Source organism: Colius striatus, chromosome 2, assembly GCF_028858725.1.
Source record: "Colius striatus isolate bColStr4 chromosome 2, bColStr4.1.hap1, whole genome shotgun sequence".
Taxonomy (NCBI): Eukaryota; Metazoa; Chordata; class Aves; order Coliiformes; family Coliidae; genus Colius; species Colius striatus.
Genome location: NC_084760.1, coordinates 79161491 through 79183229, shown reverse-complemented (window position 1 = coordinate 79183229; position 21739 = coordinate 79161491). Strand labels below are relative to the sequence as shown.

At 35.7% G+C, this 21739-nt stretch overlaps 1 protein-coding gene across 2 annotated transcripts in view; it reads right to left on the bottom strand.

The window, feature by feature from the left end:
• Positions 1–21739, bottom strand: part of ZFAND3 (zinc finger AN1-type containing 3) — a 138584-nt gene that overhangs the window by 50831 nt on the left and 66014 nt on the right. For both annotated transcript variants that reach the window (XM_061991262.1, XM_061991263.1), the window contains one exon: positions 2140–2319. In XM_061991262.1, coding sequence (XP_061847246.1) covers positions 2140–2319 — 180 coding nt within the window. The remainder of the gene's footprint in view (positions 1–2139; positions 2320–21739) is intronic.

Sequence of the window (21739 nt, the reverse complement as noted above, 5' to 3'; positions counted from 1 at the left end):
GTAGGGATTACCATAATGAACACCATACACTGATTTCTGGTGAATTACCACAATTCTATTCAGAACAGCATATAGCTGTATATCATTACATGGTAGTGCAAAATAATGTTTGAAGAACACAGTTGCAAGGAGAGCAGTGCATGTTGTATAGAACTTGATGCAAAATAAATATTGCACAGAAAAACACACTCACAAATGAAAATCAAAAAGACATTTAAAGTTTGGGCATTCTTCATTATGGGAAAGAATCTTCCATGCTGAGGCCATTATCCATCAGAAAAGCTCCATCTGTGTATAATTATTTCTGATAAATGATATTAAGCTTCATTACAGAAGTAGTGGGGATGTGAAAAAAGACAGAGCTAGCTCAAGCTGTAAATAGATCTCTCCACTGTATTTCACTTAAAATCGCCCCAGCAGGAAGTCATAAAGTTGGTTTTTTAATAGGTAATATTTTCAAATGCTCTGCAGGCTGTGCTGCCTAATATCCATCACTGTGTATGTTCACAAGCTTGCAGTAATTCAGGAAGGACAAAAATTAATTTCCTTCCCTCTTTCCTATCCCTGTAACCACCTTCCCATGTACTCCCAAGTCCTTCTCAGCTACAATAGAAGCACTTTGCTGTAAAGCAATTTAATGCTTAACTGAACAAATTTCAGAAAACTGGATCCAGGAAGCACTAGAGGACCACCCTATAATACCAAATAGTAGATCTTGGCTAATATGCTAGCACAGATGCTGAAGCTTCCTGTTATGTGAAGGCCCAATTGTGTTGCTGAAGCATAAAGTTTTGCTGAATTCTCTAGGAAGGTTTTTTTAAGGCTTTGTTTGTACAGCAGGCTACAGGTTTCCCTTGAAGAAGTACTTGGCAGAAGGGAGATGAGTGGTCAGCAGTAACTGTGTATGTGAACGAGACAAGAATTTCATGACAAGTTTTCTCTTATTACAAGAAATGGTATGAAAAACATTCACATTTGAACCCTGCTGTACTTCTGACAGTATTCTAACATGTAGACAGAAAACTGTAACTCCATTTAAAAATTTCATTTTAGTCAGTCTAATAAACTATCACAATCCTAACATGACATTTTATGCTTTGTCCACAGCCAAGCTGCATAAGTAAAAAACAATATATATGCAAAGTCTACCTCTATAAATACTTTGGCAGCTCAGCAAAACCATCTTATACAAAAAACAAGGGCAACAAAAAACAAGGGTGGACCTGCTTTAGCAGAGGGGTTGGACTAGATGATCTTTAGAGGTCCCTTCCAACCCACACCATTCTGTGATATCAAAGATTTTTTAGTCATAGTGCTTTGTCAGCATTGATACTTTCAGCACTTGCCTCAATGCTGAATAACTGGAGTAGCTCTTGCAGACTTCTTACTAAAAATAAATGCTACCAGCCACAACATACAGTAAATTCATCTCAAGAGTGATCCTCTGCATTGAGTACCTTCTAAAATAAAGCAACACGTAGAGTAAAATGAAACTACAAATTACACATTTGACCTTAAGTTGCAGAATATAGATTTTAAAATTCAACATTAGACACAGGATGTACTTATAGAGGTTTAGAATAACTTAAAAGACAACTTCATCCCATTCTGTTTCCTAATCTTTAATGTCTTAGTTTACCTTCAGAAAGAATTTTTGTCTGTCAGTTCAGTAAAGAAAGAGAGGTCATGAAAGAAGAGATGGATTACTACAAGAAACTTAACAGCAGTCTAGATCAACACACATTACAGTCAGTGCTATGTGCAACTGCAACATTTAAAACTCAAAAGCTTTTAAAGCAAAATTTCACAAGACATTGGCGTTTATCCCAGAATATATTTATTATTTTACTAATTTACTATTAATTTACTAATAATGTGAGTTTCTCAAAACGAGAATGCCTCAAAATCATGAATTGCATATTGCATTTGAAACATCTTTATAGTTAGAAATTCCCGCAACCTCTTTTAGTGTGCTCTTCAGTTATAACCACCAATGCCTATTTGTAAAGAATTTTTAACCTTTCCCTTTTCCCCAAGATAGGCCATTTACTTCCAAAGGTAGTCAGTGAAACATAAGCTTGAGAACAAAGCAAAATGTTTATGCCTCCTCTGCTATCAACTTAGGACTCATACACTTACATTCCTCTTTGCTTGGTGAAGTTACATTCAGTTCTGTCAAAAGTTGCTGGTTGGAGTTTGCAGACTGCGTGGTTAGAGAGGTATTGCTGTTGTCACTGTTTGTTTCTCCAGAGAACAAATCTGACTGGTTGTTGCTTGTGCTGGGAGTAGAGTCATCGTCTGGCTGCTTCTTCTGGAAATCTAACAAAACCAAGATTTAATATGTCAACTCACTTAATTTAATAATCCAATTTTATGAAAAAAAACCCCCAAAACCCAATCAACAAACCCAGCATAATAAAAATAACACCAAAATACTGCCAAAAGTACCACCATTCTGATCATTGTACATCTCATACAACACAGAGTATCCTTTAAGTTTTTACTTCAGATTTAAAATATCCTAAGTTATTAATACCTGAAGAACAACAAACATTTTCAGAACTATACAAAGCTCTTGTTTCCTCAGCCATTTTAGAGCATCCACAGCTTACCACTGCATATATCAATATACAGCACGTGGCACCATGTTAAAATAGTTCACACAAAACATGTACAAAAGCATAAAGAAACAAACATCTAATGGGGGAAGAACTAAGGCATCTAATACAACTATAAGGAAACATCACACTTCTCTAAAAACAACACATCTCACCGATGATATAAAATCCCACCAGTAACACTTTTAGCAGTTAGTGTAGACAAGCTGTGGTTCCAGGTTAGCATGTGGGAGCTGGGGAGGGATTGCCTTTGCGTCACTTGTTTGATAGGGGTTGGGGGGGTGGTGTTTCCTTCTTACTTTTTCCTCCAACATTTATATTAAAAGTTGCTCATTGATATATGACCACAGAGTTAGACATGGGAAGTAAATCACTGCAATATATTAAAGCTATGCATAAATGATATGGCGTCAAAGCTTTCATTTTTTTTTTGGGTAAGCAAGTGCCAAGTCACACAGTCTCCAGACGTCTCCTCCACAGTCCAAATTCCGTGTCTTTGATGCCATCCTCAGCCTTACCTTGCCGTCAAAGTAGATTCAAGTTTGAGAGAAAATACTCCTTAAGTGCAAATTGTCCCCCAAGAGCTCTTTCCCAAACCCAGAGCCCTGATACCTGTTTGATTTTACCAGCTACACTACTGGATTTCAGTTTGGCAAAGCTCTGCCCCTGGATATCCCCAGGGAACAAAATCCCAGACAAGTGGATTTTGGTTTGCTTTATATCTGGGTACTCTCACAATGCCAGCGTTTATTCATTAAACAAACACAGACATACATCAGCATCAGTTGCTCATTATTATGTCACGACAAAGAGGAGAACAGAATAGATCATAAATATTTGTGGATGACGATGTGTTAGAGAAACATCGGTCACCAATAAGATTCACTGGGATTGGGAAGCACTACAGTCAAACAGTCCCTAAATGCTGACTTCAGATTTAAGTGAATTGCCATAGAAATTAAGCTGTAACTTCTGCTGTGAAAAAGTCACCCAGAAGTGTAAGTTGGAGAAGAACAAGATAGGAAATCAGCCACCTCCACAACACAGCTCTGAAAAACCAGTGGGATGTGTTACTGGTCCTAGGAAGACATCTCAGGTCTCACTAGATATCCACAAAGTTTCACCCAAGTTGAGCTCCTGGATATTATTAGTGTCTATGTGCAATCAAAAAAGCTTCAAGCACTTGGGATTATGCACCAACAACAATCAGACAACAGCAGCATTTACAACTGGAGCTCATTAGAACTCATCACACCTCTACTGAGGCCACAGCCCTTGGAGGGGGAGCCCACAGATTGAGACATTTGGGGAACCACTGTTTGATAAGTAACCAGCACAGAAAATAAAAGAAAAATGAACAAATAAATGAAACACATGAAAATATACGGTGACTACAAAAACTGTGAGTCAGAACTAAAGTTATGTTGTGTGAATGTATCAGAAGTAGCAGCAAGTCTGCCTTCAACAAGCAGATCAAAAATAATCACAGAATCTCAAGGGCATGCAGGGACCTCAAAAGATGATCCAGTCCAACCCCCCTGCCAGAGCAGGACCACCTAGAGTGGGTCACACAGGAACTCATCCAGGTGGGTTTTGAATGTCTCCAGAGAGAGACTCTACAACCCATCTGGGCAGCCTGTTCCAGTGCTCCCTCACTCTCACTGTGAAGAAATTCTTCCCTATATTTCTTTGGAACCTCTTATGTTCCCAGCTTGTACCCACCCCCCTTGTCCTATCATTGGACATCACTGAGAAGAGCACGACTCTATCCTTCTGACGTCTGCCCGTTACATATTTGTAAATGTTAATGAGGTCACCCCTTAGTGTCCTCGAAACTGAAGAGCCCTAGCTCCCGCAGCCTTTCATCAGAAGGGAGATGCTTCATCCCATCATCTTTGTTGCTCTGTGCTGAACTCTCTCCAGCAGCTCCCTGTCCTGCTTGAACTGAGGGGCCCAGAACTGGAAACAATATTCCAGATGTGGTCAGACAAGGGCAGAGTAGAGGGGGAGGAGAACCTCTCTCGACCTACAGCCCCCAGCCCTTCTAATACAGGCTAGGATGCCATTGGCCTTCTTGGCCACAAGGGCACATTGCTGGGTCATGGTCATCCTGCTGTCCACCAGCACCCTCAGGTCCCTTTTCCCTACACTACTCTCTAACTGTTCATTCTCCAGTCTCTACTGGTACATGGGGTTATTCTTTACCAGATGCAAGACTCTACATTTGCCTTTGTTGAATTTCATTAGACTTCTCCCCACCCAACCCTCCAGCCTGTCCAGGTCTCCTTGAATGGCAGCACAGCCTTCTGGTGTGTCAGCCACTCCCCCTAGCTCAGTGTCATCAAACTTGCTGACAGTGCACTATACCAGGAGCATTCTACAAAATGCATTAAAAAAGGAAGTATAGTTGCAGAACAGCACTAGACACAATGAAATATATTAAAATTGACCGTTACAAATTCCTAGTCAGTGTAATTTTTTTGTTAGAAAGCTGCAAATACTTTACTCAAGCTGCATCAGGTCAGTGTCATCCATGAAAGGCATTTACAGAAAAATGTAAAACGTCTTTACTAAATACTCTATACAATAGAAGTCCTAACATCCCTTAAATGATAGTATGGCAAGTACTTTTACTACACTCTGTCTCTCAAAGCTGCACATTTAAGAGCACATTGACCAAGGCTGAGCTTTTTTCCCTGAAAAACTCTTTGCTTTTGCAACCTATTGATAAATTCTCCAACTTCAAAGAGCGCACAAAAGGCTGTCAAAAATAGTCATTCCGTGACAGCATTTCCCAACAAGATTACTAGTGAAACAGAGGTGTCACACAGTGTCAAAATCCACCATGGCAGTTAAATGCTCTTTGCCTTCATGAATCCAGTACTCTGTGTTCAGAACTAACTTTTACTCAGACTGCAAATCAATTAACTTTCAGAAAAGTCTTAGCCTGCTCAGTTGTGTGGAACTTGGTAATGTTTCACATCCCCCCTTTTTAAACACTTTTTCACTGCAGACAAGAGTACTTGAGAGAAATGTTGGACTACTAATCTCAAGCACCCAAGACATACTGACTGTAACTGAAATTGCAGTGCTTACAGCACTACAACAGGGGCATCAACAGCAATATAGGGCCTATTCAGTAACATAGTTTATAGAGTAAATTTGAAGTAATTTATCAACATGTTTCTGATTTGTGGTCCAGTATTTACCTCATACAAACACATATCTAATGACATACTGGATGAGCTGCACTGTATTTCTTCTGTGTATCAGTGAACAGCATTTGGCTTGTGTTAACCAGGGCTCTCCTCAACAAAGTAACTTGCAGACCACCTTGATCTCCCTCCACCCCTGCAGCATAAGAATTATAGAAGAGCTGTGTCCAAATAGATCCAGTTAAGCCTTAAGTGCTTAACAAAGAAACCAAAACAAAAATGCACACACAATACAAGCAAGACTCTGGCATATTATGGAGGGGAGGCTTAATTCTGATTAAAATCAGAAGGCAGTCTTCTCAACAGAACAATGACCTCTCCTAATAGTTTTAATGAGGAAAAAACACGATTTGGCAAGACATTAATCATAATTTCCATAAGTTTCTATTTAACTAGAGATGTATGCAAAACTTTATAATAGAAATTGGTTTTTCCCTCAATTTTTACTGAGACTTTCACTATGCTAGCAAAATTTGCACAAAGAATGAACAAAAATCCATCAAATTCATATTCCCCTTTCCTAGTCAATAAAATGCATCTAACTTTTAACAGAAATTACATTCTCCACTTCTCAGATTTTTTTTTTTTTTCTTTGCAACATTGTCTCTTCTTCTCCCCTGGCTTCAGGTTTGGGGTTTTTTTGGTGGTTGTGGTGATTGGTTTTTGTTTGTTTTTTTAAAGTGCAAGACATCCTGGTGTTAATCACAAGGTGGAGCCAGCACCAAAATAAAACGTGAAAATTAGCTATTTCCTTTACAGGGCAATAATAAAAGGAAAGCTCTAGCAATAAAATGCATAAAATAAACCCAAGAAAGTATTACTGCACGGTAGAGAAGTTGCTAGTAGTAAACAGCAAGACTACCAGACTTCTAGGTCCAAAATCCTTTTGCTTTGTTGCATTTATGGGTTTCACTCAGCACCTCAACTAGCTGAGTAGGAGCAGAAAATCTCAGGCAGGGCTTTCATGCACTGGATGTTAATAGTGTTATGCTTGTTTTGTTACTTAAGATTTCCTTCTAAGCAAAACAATGACTACATGCATATATAGACATAATACAAACATTTCATATTCTATATACTCAATCAATTAAAATAGTTTAAACTAAAAGAAAGGCAAGAAGCCAGATTTAGTTCCAGACTTCAGAAGACAAGTTCTTTGGCAAGACAATCTTTTGACTATTTGTATTCACAAGACAACACTGATATTGAAAGCCATTACCTTTACAGCATCTCAACGCATAAAACTAGAGGTGACACCTGAAATCATATCTTCTGCACAGGACTAAACCTCCCTCCTACAGCTGTCCTGTTACTGTTACCAGATTAAGGTGGGTAACCAGAAAGAGTCTGTCTTCATTTCAACTGTTACCACAAGATTAAACTAAAAAAATATTTAGAACATCCAACTTCCTCCATCACCTAAAGTACTGTGATTGTTATACATTCAAAAAAAAAAAAAAAAAAAAAAAGAGACAGTTTTGATTCCAATATTTAGTTTACTTTGGCCATCAATATTCAACAGTTGAAGAAATATTGAGTTCTCCACTTTTGTCTAGATGTAAGGGATCTGTAACTAAGTAGGGAATAACCCTTTAGCTTCTAGTAAGTAACTGCTGGCATTACGATTGCTTGAAATGAGGTAGAGGCAAATACTAGCAATATTAGTATTTATAATGAAAGAGACAGGCATGTCAAAGTATTACACAAACTTACTTACTACTAAGCCAGCACCTTTTCTCATTTGCATTCAGGCTATGGTATAAGAAATGATAACACTTATTAAACTCCAAAAGAGTCTTAAACTTAAGCTCTCATTTTGGCTTATTTTAAAGAGTCAAGGTTACAAACACTTCATTTTTGCTGGTCTATAACAGATGTTTTCATTAATAAGAAATGGGTTCATTCAAATAAATTATGGATGTTGCAAGAAGCATCAGAGTAAACAGCATGCTAAGAGGAGAAAATGAAGTCTTTAAAGTAATTATTTTGGTTGATAGGCAATATTATATCACTTTATTCTTCAATCCTACAGCTCCCATAACTTAGTAGTGTGAACTACCAAAAAAGTTATTTGAGTGTTTGCTTCTAGCACTACATTAAATGTGCAATCTGTACATTTTTTTTATTACCAGAACATCTTGTTCTTCTACAGAGCATAAACTAATGTGTTAGTGTCACGTCATATGTCTACTAGTCCATCAGTATCCCAATATACACAATAGATTTTTACATTAGTCTAATCAGAAAACAGTTCCACACAAAAGAAAACGCATTTTGAAAGTACTCTAAAGGATATAACACACATATTAGGACACTGAAAATGCTACAGCAAAATGTTTATTTGAAGTTATTGTATAATTTTCTTTTTTTTTTTTTTTCCTTCACATGCCTGGAAAAAACCTGTTCATATATGACCATGGAATAGTAATTCAGTTCCTAAAGACTTAATTCGCTTATGATTGAGAATTCTTCACTGGACTTTTCTGGATCATAGCTTATTGAAGATATTTCAAGTACCATTCACATCACACACACAAAATGGACAAAATCTTTCCTTTAAGTAGATATCTGAATGCATTCTAAAGCTCCAGTGATGGACCGGCAATAAAACTGTACTTGGGAAGAGAATTTCCCCCCCCCTCTTAATAGAACACAGACAGAAAGATGCACTAGCCCACTTGCAGTGTAAACAGAGATATCCTGCCCCCAGGGGAACGCACCAAAATGTTTTCACAAGCATTTGTATTACAAGATAAAAATTAAAGTCATCAAACAAAATCAGAGGTAAGTACTGTGCAAAACTACATTTATAAATATATAAACAAAATATAACATATATATATATATATTTCTTTACACAGTCACAATAATAATAGTAACAATAGGTGGATGAATTGGAAGTTAGACTGGAGAGTATGAAATAACTATTGCAGTATATTCTTGTACAAGCTATCAGCAAAGCTCATCACTTTCACAGTTAAGCACGAAATAGAGGGAGAATTAACAAAGCAGCAAAAATAACTGAAAGCTTATGTTCTATATAACTGAACTTAATTTAGAATTTCAGAATTTTAGAATTGTGAGCACATATGGTGGTTCACACATGGCTCTAAAGTATTTCAGCTCTTGGGGTTTTTATTCATAATGGAACTTTTCCATTTTTTATTCATTGAGAAAAAATTTAAAAAGTTCTTTATGCCTAGTTATCTTTCATGATTGCTACATATTTGTAAATAGCCACACATTATTAATAAGAGTTTCAAGTTAATATTGTGATTTGCATGTTGCATGTACTGAGCTTTTGATACAAATATTGTTCTGTTTTCAAATAAGCAGAAAAAAGTACTAAAGGCAAAATAAACTATATTAAAAAGATAGATGACCTGAAAAGGTGGTAGACATTGAGAATTACCCATATTTATCATTCAGGAATTCGAATCAAGTTATCCAGTAAGACTAACATATTTGTAAACTTAATGGAACATTTAACATGATGAAGTTTTTTGTTTGGAGTTGTTTGGGATTTTTAGGAAGTCTGATAACATGTTTTTATTAAAAAAAAAAGACATTCCTTGCTTAAAGGTGTCATTTTGTAATAGGTCTTCTTTCTCCTGGCTCTATAAAAAGATTCTCTTCCAAAGCTACACAGGAAGCTCCAGATTTGAATACCGGATTTTGCCTATTATTCAGCAAGAAAATTCATGAATAACTAATACACAAAGGCTAGCAAGACAAGCAGCATCATATTATTACAGATAAACTTCAATTTAAGATATGGATCATTATTAAATATATATGCAGACATGTTTTTAAGGAAAAGATCTGCAGCTTTACGCAAAAGTGAGTAGAAGAATCCACAGTAACTGTATTAACCTGACTTACAGCACCTTACATTACTGTCATGAAAAAAAATGAAAGAAACTGACATTTTTACAGCTTGTGATCCCATCTGCAAAGTAGTTGCAAAATACTGAATTGATGAAAAAATGTCATTAACATCTACAGAAGTATCCTCTGAGAGCAGCTTCCCCAAATGACTCATTGCTTTGCTTACCATAGCTACTTCAGTAGTGACCAGGAAAAAGGACACTGAAAATCCCTGCAAATAACATTTCAAAAGCCCTTCTGTCACATTCCCTATTGTTACTTAAAGTTACATGCTTACATTATTTTAACTAAAATTTCTTAATTTCATAGAACTTATCAACATAAAAAAGAATAAACATTATTTTCTGTCATCACAGGATCTAAAGTACTGAACCTATCAAGAGTACACTACTCTTTTAACACTCCACTTCATATTTCTCATTACAGGATCCCTCAGGTCTACAGCTAGCATTTGTACTTTCATTCATTATAGAGCAGGTACGGTGAGAAAATACTATATAAAGGTACCATTACATTGCAAAACCCCAAACCAATGACAGACCATATAACTATATAGCACTTGCACCTGACAATGGAACTAAGAAATTAAGATTATTACCCAAACAATTGGGACTGTGTAGATTCTTGACTCTTTATCAAAGGATCTAAGTAACAATCCAATGCAAGAGGAAAGCATGAACTTTAAACACTGTGAAAAATAAAGCAATCACTCCTTCATCATGACTGCAAGAAATATTTTCCTTTTCAATCATACAGTGTGAATTCACTAGGAATAACAACTACCAGAATGGAGAACTAGCAAAACACAAACCATGTGGGTGGCTTGCCACAGAGTCTTACAGGCTGTCACTGCAAAAGATGGCAATGATAATAATATAACCAAATCTAGTGAGAAACAAGAAAAGAAATTCTGGTACCCAAGGGCCAGGAAAAAAATAAACTGATGTACGGCTACGGAACCAGTCTGGAAATCTAACTGGCTGCAGCTATTTGAAGGATCCATTTGGCATTTAAGGAGAACAATAATTTAAAATTATCTGAGGCTAATACAACAGTGGAGTTATAACAGAACTAAATATAAGAGAGTTTTTTAAAAAGTACCTGGGAAAAACAGGTAAGCTGTTGTGATCTACAGAATTTATTCTGAAAGTACACTTGGAAAACATATAACCTGAGAATTTAGAAAGAGTCATGAAAAAATTCTAGAAAATACTCAAAAGTTTAAGTTTCAAATTGACTGAGAGCAGCATGCAACCCAAAAAAACAACTCTGCTGAACTTTTTCATCTTTCTCTCTAGAATTCTCTAGTACCCCTTTATAAAACTAAACAAATTAATAAGAAATATCTCATTTCAAATTAAACTCACAGAGTGATGATACACCAAAATCTATGCTCCTAGAGGGGGAGAAACATTCATTTTGATTAGAAAAATCTGATCCATAAACCAAGGGCTTTGCAACAGTGATGAGTCATACGAAGTAAACTAATGAAGTGAACTTCTCGAGGTGCTTTTGCAATAAATGAGATATCTTGAAAAGGGGACTGTTAAATGATATAAATAGAATTTAATTACAGTTCTTATTTATTCTGGACAATTCATTCACCAGACACATAGGAACTAATATTGTTTTAATAAAAGAAGTGTTTCAATTAGCTTTTCTAGTACTGGAGCTATCTTTTAAGTCACCTTATCATGCCCTTTCTAGTACCTAGAGAGAACTTTCCAATTTCAAAACGCATGTCTATTATTTTTAATTAATTTCTCCAGTTCATTTTATGTGGTTCCAATTACAGTGAACATTTGCCTCATTCTCTGTCAATAATAGTCATACTTATAGTTCTAGCATTCCCAAATATTTGACTATACATTTTCAGGATTTTAACAAGGAATAAGAGGCCTCTAGAGTAAGTCAAACCTTTATAGTATTAACCTACAAACTCCTCATCAGTTCCCTCTCATCTCCAGTCAAGGCAACTGAAGTACCATTACCAAAACTCTAAAAACATTCCTCAGAATTACTCATCAGAATCTTTTCCTCCTCTGTCCCCTTTGAACAGCTTAGAGGCAAAGATAAAGACTATCTGGGAGAAAAATGAGAGCCAGGGACTCATTTCCCAGCCCTACTTCCTCACAGCCAACCCAGAACTTTAAAAATGTGTGTCTGAGAGGAAGACCTGTTATTTTATCACTATTTAGATTTTACCATCAAAGCAAGGAATGGCAAAGTGAAGTGTAAAAGTTGAGCTTCTTTTCACGTTTCTCAACTGTACTGGAACCTGATGCTTCTTGTTGAAAGAAATATTTGCCTTTCATATGCCGTAGCTAGAAAAAAATGTGGAGAGGAAACCTCAAGTCTGACAGTTGTAGGGGCAAAAATTTTGCAATGGTTGGAGTTTATGTGAGCAATTTGTGACTGGATTAGTCTACAATAGGAAAAAATCCAGGTCACGTTTTAATCACACAAGTGACAAAGCTCACTGGAAGCTCATCTGACTTAGCTTTAAGCTTCATAATTTTACAAACTTCCCAAAGGAGTCAAGGAGTTTAAGGGAGCAGCTGTGGTCTCCCTGTTACCATTCCTTCTATCTTATTCTCTAATCATACAGAAATGCATGAGAGCAACGTTCAACCTGCTGACAAAAAACTGAAGAAGTTCAAGGACCAAGGAAAGGATAGTTGATGTAGATTTATGAATCCAAAAGGTTGAATACAGCAAACTCTTGGAGGTGGCTGCTGCAAACCACTACATTGCACTAAATTCTAAATATGGAACACTATCGCTTAGAAATCCAACCCCACCTTAAGCACACCCTGCTTATTTTCAGCAAACCTGAAATATAGATAACTCTCTTCCAGTCTTTTAGTAACAAAAATAGGAATATGTACAGATATCAAAGAACTGCCTACGTAAAATAAACATTCCTTAGGTCCCTCTGTGAGCAACAAAATAAAACTTATTAAAACTCTATTCTAGATTCTGAATGCAAATCAATGACAACTCACATTTTCATTATTAGCCAACTAATCTCCAACAAAATAGCTGGACCACATATCAAAATTTGAAATCAGTATAAAACAGTTGCAAAAATAAGTCATAACTAGAGAGTTCACATCTAAAGCTTATAGATTTTTAATGGTTTTACTTAGATAACTGCTATTTAAATATTTAGACGATTCTCTAGTTTCTTTACATTAAAAAAGTGTAGAAAAGAAATGGAAAATGTAGAAAAAGAATGGAAAAACTGCTCTCCTCAGAATAATGCATTCCTGTTGCTGCAGTGGAAGAGACAGATAAATATACTTCTTAATTCACTTATTTTTATATAGAAAATACATGTGGACTTAAAACATCTCTTGTGTTGATGAAGTGATCCTTTTGCCTGTGAGTACTGGAGCATCACTGCTGAAACTGTATCAAACACATACTTTTCTATGTCTTAATATTCAATAAACAAACAAAAAAACATGAGCAGAAAATGATCGTTTTGCTTCTTATATCCATGATTTGTGATTTGATATGATCTGTCTTCTTGAGCTACCGCAAGAAGATACCAGAGATGAAAAAACTAGCCTTTCACCAGTGCTCTTTCCAGAGCTCTGGCTTACAAATGGTTGTTATTGGGCGTAACAGATCTGGAATCTTGTAAATATGATCTATCTTTGCTTCACTAGCAAAGCATAGATCTCTAAATCAAAGCAACAGCATACTAACCTTGAACAATATATTAAATAAATGCTGGTGATGCTGGGATCCTGTACATGAAAATAGATTCTGTGGCCTGTCCTCTACATTCCAAGTTTTGTTTCTACGAGTTTAACACTGTTACAACCACGGAATTCGGACTCAGACCCACAGAAAGACCTCAGTTGTTTTGGTTTTCATCCAGAGCCTTAGCAAAGATCTACAAGATTCCAGAGGCTCTTCTAGTGATGACATACAAAAAAAGCAAAAACTACTATGAGTGTTCAACCTGGGCTGGGGGGGATAAAAGCAGTTTTAATTACGTTCTGAAAGAACAACAGGAAAAATCATCCTAAAATGCTTACTAAACAGAAAGGAAGACAAGGATGAAAAACTGTTGTTCTCACACATTCGGCTATATTGTTCACATTCTGAAGTGCTATGGCCATGAAAAAAAGAACTAAAGGAACTAAAATATGCTTTCAAGAAGCATTTGAAAGCATTCTTTCAAGTATTCTTTGTTATGCCTAAACAGAGCTAGAAATAACAATTATACAGCTTCCTCAAGGGCTCACATTCTTTAGATTGATAGATTGAATCTATCTCTGAAAAGCTTATAGAGAAAATCTTATAAATTATCTGTTTCTTGGCCTTAATAAACTACAAGACAAACAATTAACAATCTTCTCCTCCAGTTACGGTGGCTAATTATGTTTTAGGTAGAAGTAATTACAGGCATTACTTTGGAAACTAACTGAGGACTAGCACATAAAATTCAGATCAAACAGTTGAATATGAATACACTAAAGAATGATCAGCTTTTCGGAAAAGCAGAATGATTGCTATTAGCTGTGCTGATTACCTGCTTAAAGGATAAACATCCATAGAGCCTATCCTTATAGGCCAGTAAAACTGTCAAAAAGTAACCAATCCCGGCAGCAAGAGGGGAGGGTGACATAAAAACTTCATTAACTGACAAACTCAAAATAAACTGGGTCAGGCAGACTCACTCTCCCCCCATACTCAAAAAGCTAGAGTGGCAAAAAACTCTATATGAAAGGCAATTCTCTTTTAAAGGAGTCCTAGTAGTTCTTCAGGAGCAGTCTGAGGGGCAGCCCTCACCAACAAGTTTCCAGTCAACGTGTGCCACAACAGATGTAACTCCGCAAGGTCCACCACTAGAGGGAGGTGTTCCATTATACTGAATTTCCCCAAAATTTCCTTTCCTGTACATTGATTTCTATTCTATTTCATCATCATTGTAAAGACACTTTGAAGAATCTCTTCTTAAGTATAGCCACTTTAGACTAATTACTGCTATGGAAAATTTTATTATCTATTTAAAAGAAGCAACTTGGAAAAAAAATCTGTCATATCCATCTCAATCAACAAACCCTCTGACCTTTATCCCCTCTTTCTGACCTATAACACAAAGACAATAGAAATGCTCATATTCCATATGACCGAGAACCACAGTAGATTTTTTTTCCAAAACTGCTTAGTTCTGCTTTCTTCAGTGGGGAGAAACAAAACAAGTGTAAGGTGGAATCACCTTGCTGATCATCAAACTTGAAACATATGTAAGTGGTACAATTTCCTGAAAACAAAAGGAGTGGTGCCAACCATGTCTAATAGCAAGCATTTAATTTGTGGTCAAGTGTGAGGGGGTAGAGGCAGACACCTCTAGAAAAAGCTTCAGAGTGCCCATACAAGGAGAAAAATGACTCCAATATAAAGTGCCTACATTACTTTCTTGAAATACTTGCCTCTGTTGACTAGAGTAGACAAACTCAGTTACACATGGGGAAAAAAATATCACAAAAGCCAGTCACCTTGCCTTACAATGGTTCCACCTATTCTGCACAAGTAAGCAATAAAACCAAACCCCTCATGTTTGAAAATATGAAAAAAAAAAAAAAAGAAAAAAAAAGTTTTATGCTTCCTACAACATTGAACGGCTAATATCTGCAAGACTAAAAACCAACAGCAAATAAAAATACAGAAGAAAGACAGAGCGTTACCTTTTCCTGTGTGTATTACTTAAAATACACCACCTCCAGTCTTCAGAAGAAAAAACTGTCATCCATTGCATTGGCTATTTCTAATTAAAGTCTGCAAGTTCTTCAAGATTTGAGCATTATACAGCAGCTTTTATCAGGAGACTTGCCAATGTTAAATCTAATCTTGCTGGAGAAGCAGAAACATATCTAATAAAAAAAAAGGGGAGTACAGTTTTCCCTATTAAATGAGACTTGCTTGGAAACAGCAACAGTAAATCTAATAGGCTGACTTTCCACTCTTCTTCCTCTTCTAAAATGCTGTAAGGTAACATTTTCATGCTGCCTAATTCTCTGTACATTAAAATATCTCTGAGCCAAACAACGTCAGAAGTTCTTCTAAAGGATGGATTTTATTCTCATAATCATACAGTAGTAGAACCACAGTGAGAGATGATACCACATGCATTTTTATGCCTATATATAAAATAAATTTCAACAAATGAAACATATTTAGTGCAGGTCAAATGGAAGAAAAAGGAGAGGTTTTTTTCTATATGAGAAAGCTACACTAGAATAATTATTTTTATTCATACTATGGGCTAGGATTTCTCTAGAAACACTACTTAAGACACACAAAAATATGCTCAATATGATTATTTGAATAAAAATGAGCTAGACATTTTAAAACACACCTTTAGGGACTATTTATCTTTCTCTTACGCCTAAGGTTTCTGTAAACATATATACATATATAATGGCATATAGCAGTGGCAGCTCAACTGAAAGCAAGAGTAGTGTTAAGGTATTTCAGGTAATTACATCAATCCACAGTTTAATGTTTGAGAGGGTTTTTACTGGAAATAAATTCCAAGTTGATCTATGTTTTCTTCAAGATTTTAACAAAAAAATTAATTTGTAGACTTGCATGCTAACTGCACTAGTATTCCACAGGAACTAAAAATTCAAATCTTAAATCTTGTTTCATAAAGGCAAGTCTTCTGCAGAGCTCCAGAACTTGATTTCACAAAGACTCAAGAGTGTTCTCAATTACGCCCTATCATCTTCCCTCAAATTCAGCAATGACTAAGAACACATTAGCACTACAAACACTGATCTGAAACCCATATATTCAATTCCATCAACATACTCCCTTGCTAATTAATTTGTGACCTCTGTCACACACTCTGGGACTTCAATTTACAATCTTCTCCAGTTCCCTGTGCAGAACATAATTCAATCTTGACTGCAACACTGGTCTGGTTTCCTGCTTACTCCTTCATTTCCAAGTTCCCCAGGCTGTCTTAGAACGTCAGCTGCATCTGAGATAAACAGTATGATTACAGAAGCTCAGCTTTCAATTACAAGATTTCAATATCTCATATTTAGGAAGAACACCCATTTTTATATTTTCCTGACATTTATACTAACAGCTGCGTTACTTCTGCTTTGCCTAGTCTGTCCCAAGTCGAATTCTACTTGATTAAATTATCACCAAAATGAGTTCTGTTTGTGATGCTGCTTGAAATAATAGATTTAAATTTGCACATTGAGAAGAATTTTTGAAAAATAAAGACAAATAAATTGGCACCCCAAAAGAGACCATGGTGGCACATGTGACGGAAGAAATCCCAGCTTCTATAGTATGTTCAACTGGATTATTTCAAGTCGCTTTATATGGAATTGTACACCATCAAAGTGAAAAATGTCCCATGTTCTATATCTGAAAGTAAAGTTTGTGTTTATTATTTGGTGACCTTTTCAGTATTTGGAAGTATACTTTAAGTTCTCTTAGCTAGATTTTAATAACCATTTTGTAAGGATATCCAACTGCCTTTAGAGATAGGGAAAAGCTATGTATGAAGAAAATTAAGCCACTTGGTCAATTTCATGCTGGAGATGTATGAAAAAGCCAGGAAGCCTACATTCATTTCAAATTTAGGAAAGGACTCTCTAGTGAGTATTTTTAAAGTTATGATAACTGTTTGCCCTGTTTTCCTAGTCTGTCACTCTTGGCCACTACTGATGACAGGGTGCTGGCTAGTCATAGCTTTGTCTGGCCCTGTACAGACATTCTTTTATTCAATTTCATGAATTATTTAGAAATTGTTCACAGGAAACAGTTTGAAGACAGCAAACTGTACTGTAAAGAGAATGCAGCTGTGGAAAGAATAACAGAAATTAGCAAAGAAAGAATATAGTTAGCATACTGTGTGAAGAACAAAATGCCACAAATCAATATGAACATTCTGATGTTAGACATTTTACCTGCAAATTGTAAGGTTTGCCATTTCTAATCTTTCTTAACGATACTGATCCTTCTACAGAAACAATGACTGTTTTTTATATTATTTCTGAAGAATTCCTCCTGAAAAGAAACAGTACTTAACACCTTTATAAACATCACACAATAGCAAAATAGCCTCTTAATTTTTAGAGTAAATTCAAATAAACTAATGCCATGGCTGACATGAGGAGCTTTTCAGTCCCTGATTATGCTCTCCTTTTCCAGAGGACCCTGAAGTAGCTTTCCATGAATATGGAAAAATTACCCCTTTCTGATTCTAGAGTTTCTTTCTCTTACTCTTGCTCATCAAATGTGAAATATCTTCCCTTCTTCCCACTCCCTCAAAAAAGTAATTTTAGAAACTTGAAACTTACGTTTTCTGGTCAATTTTAAGAAGATTTACAGAGTCTGTATTCCCCATCAAACTGGCTTTACAAGAAAACTGCACAACAATATTGATTTGCCATGCCATGAAAACAACTGCAACAGTCTGAAAATCTGCAACAGTCCTTCATATTGAAGACATGGTACTAATCTTAAGAATTTTCAGACAAGTTTTCACACCAATATTAAGTAGCAGAAAGTAACAAATTTTTCAAAAAGTGTTAGTCACAAAGGCTGCTATGAACAAGCTTGTCTGTCAAATTCATTGCAATGTTGGACTCTGCAGCTTTCTATTTAATTCATACTAAAGACTAAGGTAGGCATTGGTCAGTGGAGACTGAGAGTTGTACAGGTCCGTGTCACTAGCTTCTAGAGTCAAGACTCATGTTTCTGATTTTTTTGCATTAGCTGCCTGACAGATTTCTTTCAATGCTGTGAAAAGTATTTTATCTGAGCAATAGAAGTCTTCTTTTCATCACTTATTTTTATGCAACATTATCGGATCTTACATTGATGGACACTTCCTGCAACATTTTTTCCCCCCTCATTTTTGATAATATGCCCAAGGATACAATAACTTCAAAATATTTTAGAAAACTGAAGCATTGTTGATCACATTTGTATCGTCTTCTCACTTGAGTATAATTCTGCTTTCTTTTCCTCTAGTCATTCTTACTTCTGCTATTAAGCACAAGGAAAAAAAACAACACAAACTAAAAGCCAAGAGTAGAAGCGAGTAAGGCTAACTTTATTCTTAACGTGCTGTGTTACCAAAACATGCTAACACTAGGCATATGCAAAGCAGTCCCAATGCACCTGAGTCCTGTCAAAAGCAGAGCGTGCTGACAGTATTGTGTTTAGGAAGAGCTGGAAGTTCAGCAAAGGTACATCTCTCTGCTATCTGAACTCATTTTCATAGTTTCTTTAAGGAAACAAATCTTAGCCTGCAGAGAAAGTAGAGTTTCTATTATTTTCATTACCCGTTCAATTGACAGCGTGCTGAAAGGTTTGTGTCAAAGTCTCATGTGGTGAAGGACAGAAATTGTAGCTATCCACCTGGATGCCTGATTAGTACGAAAATATCTGCTTTTAAAAACAGAATTTGGAAGCATAGCTTTCTATATTAATACAAAATAATTGTCTAATTGAAGTTCAAATGAAACTGATCCAAAACTGCCAAGCTACTACTATTTTCTCAATTTTTGTCTTACTGACAAAGTTACAAGTTATTTTTATGTCACAATTTTTGACTAGAAGAATTGTCTACAGTGGGTCATGTCATGGACCTATCATCGATATCTAGAAGTTCTTTCAGACCTATACTGGCTCAGTTTTCCAGGAGTCAGCAGTAGGAACTTCACAACTGGAAATTTCTGAATTCTTAACCACACCTTACATGCCTTGTTCAGGGCAAAAGGCAGTATCTATTCTGCAACAGAATTTTGGATATTTTATCTAAGAAATCACATCAGAAAAGTAAAGAACACTAAATTATATACATATATTATATTTATATTCTCTTAAGCAGAGATAGCATTACTTGAAAATGTCCCGAGTACGTGCCACTAATTTACACAGATTACTCCATAATTAAATTATTCATCTAGTAGAAATCTGTAGATGCCAAAGGCAAAGTAGCCATGATAGTAACTTCAAGTATATTTTAAAACAGAAACTGTAAGTGCAACCTAAATTTTATTTAAATTTCCATTCAACAACTAAATAAATGAGATAAAAGAGAATTAATAGAGAGCAATTATCTATACCTCCAGATCATGCACTTTAAAGTAACTTTATCAGAAAATAAAAATCAGAATGGGCCTCAGAATGCAATAACAGCATGCAATTTACATGCTGCTTTTATTTAAAAAACAACCATCTGTCATCTTCAAGAAAGCAGTAAATAGTCCTAGGTTAATTAAGATTCAAAATGATTAGAGAAGTACATACATAAGTGTTCAACTAAATTATTTCAAAAAAAGCCATTTAGCTTGGTTAGTTCACTTTACAGCAAAAAGTATCAATAAATCTATTTTAATTTATGCATGTTATGTTTATGCATTTCTGCATAAATTTCTGTACTAAAAATGATTTGGCAAGCAAATTTTTTGTGAGGAAATCCAGTAGGTCCATTCTTTATCGTCCCTGCAGAGACTTTGAGCAGGATGGGATGTGTCTTCTTGTCTAAATCCTACCATACTCCTCCTTTTCAAAGGCAAATGGTGCGTGAGAGTAGAACTATTTAATTTACCCATCTAATCCTCTTCGTATTTTAAATATGCCAGAATTTGGTCACAATGAAGAAAGTTTTTCTCTGGTGGCACAGTATTATCTTTTTCTACTGTATTTCGGTATCTATTTTCCATGCTCATTCACTCTAATTAGGGCTTTACTGTTGCTGATTCTAAACATCTAGAAAGACAAAACACAAAAACTACAATAAAAGGTGGTAAACAAACAAACAAAAAAATCAAGCTATTTTAATCCAGTATCATGACCGGCAGTTACCAAAGAGTGTGATACACACTGTACTGTTAAATCATATTCCTGGTAAATGCATGAGGTAGAGTTACAGAGATGTTCTCTGCCCTCTTGCAATTGAGTATAGACCTGGATTTTAAAAGTTTGATTTTTCTCACAGAGTGAAAGGAAGCCAGAGCAATGAAGAAGTGCAAAAGAATGGCAACTTGCATTTGGCTTCAGAAACTTCTACTTTTTTTGCTGACCTCATGTCATCTTACTAATTAAGAACTTATCCTCTCTAGTATCCATATTGGTTGTACAATCTCAACTGAGAAAAGCACTCTTTTTAATAAATAATTAATTTTTACACCTACAAAGAGAGTAAGCTGAGAAGAATGTTTTTTCTTCAAAAATTGATTTTGATTTTCTGTGGTTCCACCCAATGTTGCATAAATTTAGCTAGCTACAGAACTCTACTGGGATTTTTCTCTTTTATATGTTTAGAGATATTTTATATATTTAATTACAAAGACTAAAAAAAAGTAGGCTTTCTAAGCATTTCTATATACAAAAAAAACATGCTTTAGGGGATATTGTGTGGCAAAGAACTCCAAAATGGCACTTAAAATGTTGAGGAAAAACATGTATCCAAAATGAATTTTACTGTTTTCTTCTTTATTGCACCAGACTCAAAAGAATTAAGTAACTTCTTTGTTGCCACTCCTTCTTTCAAGACTTACACGGTTCACTTGCAGATTTTTAGAATTTGGAATTCAACTATCCAGAACATCTGACATTTACATTTAAAGCAGCCACAACATGTTCACAGAACTTGGTAAGTTAAGGTCTGGTGAAAAAGGAGGAAAAAGGAAGAAAATCAATTTGGAAAACACAAGTATTGTGATGATACTCTCAGAACTGACAAGTTACTAAACACACCTGACATCTGGAGTCAACACTCTGTGTTAAGATCTGACCATCAATTTTCAAGTTCCAATCAGCAAATACATGGATCTGTGTCAGGCATCGGTTAAACATTCATCAGATTTCAGTTACAAGTAGCTAATAAAGACAAGTTTAATTTTAATTAGTACCTTTCAACTATGGAATGACTCCTTGTACTTGTGAAGTGTCTTGCTTCCCAGTGCTAAAATCTCAAAGATCTTTGATTAACATATTTGCAATTAGATGTTTTGCTATTTC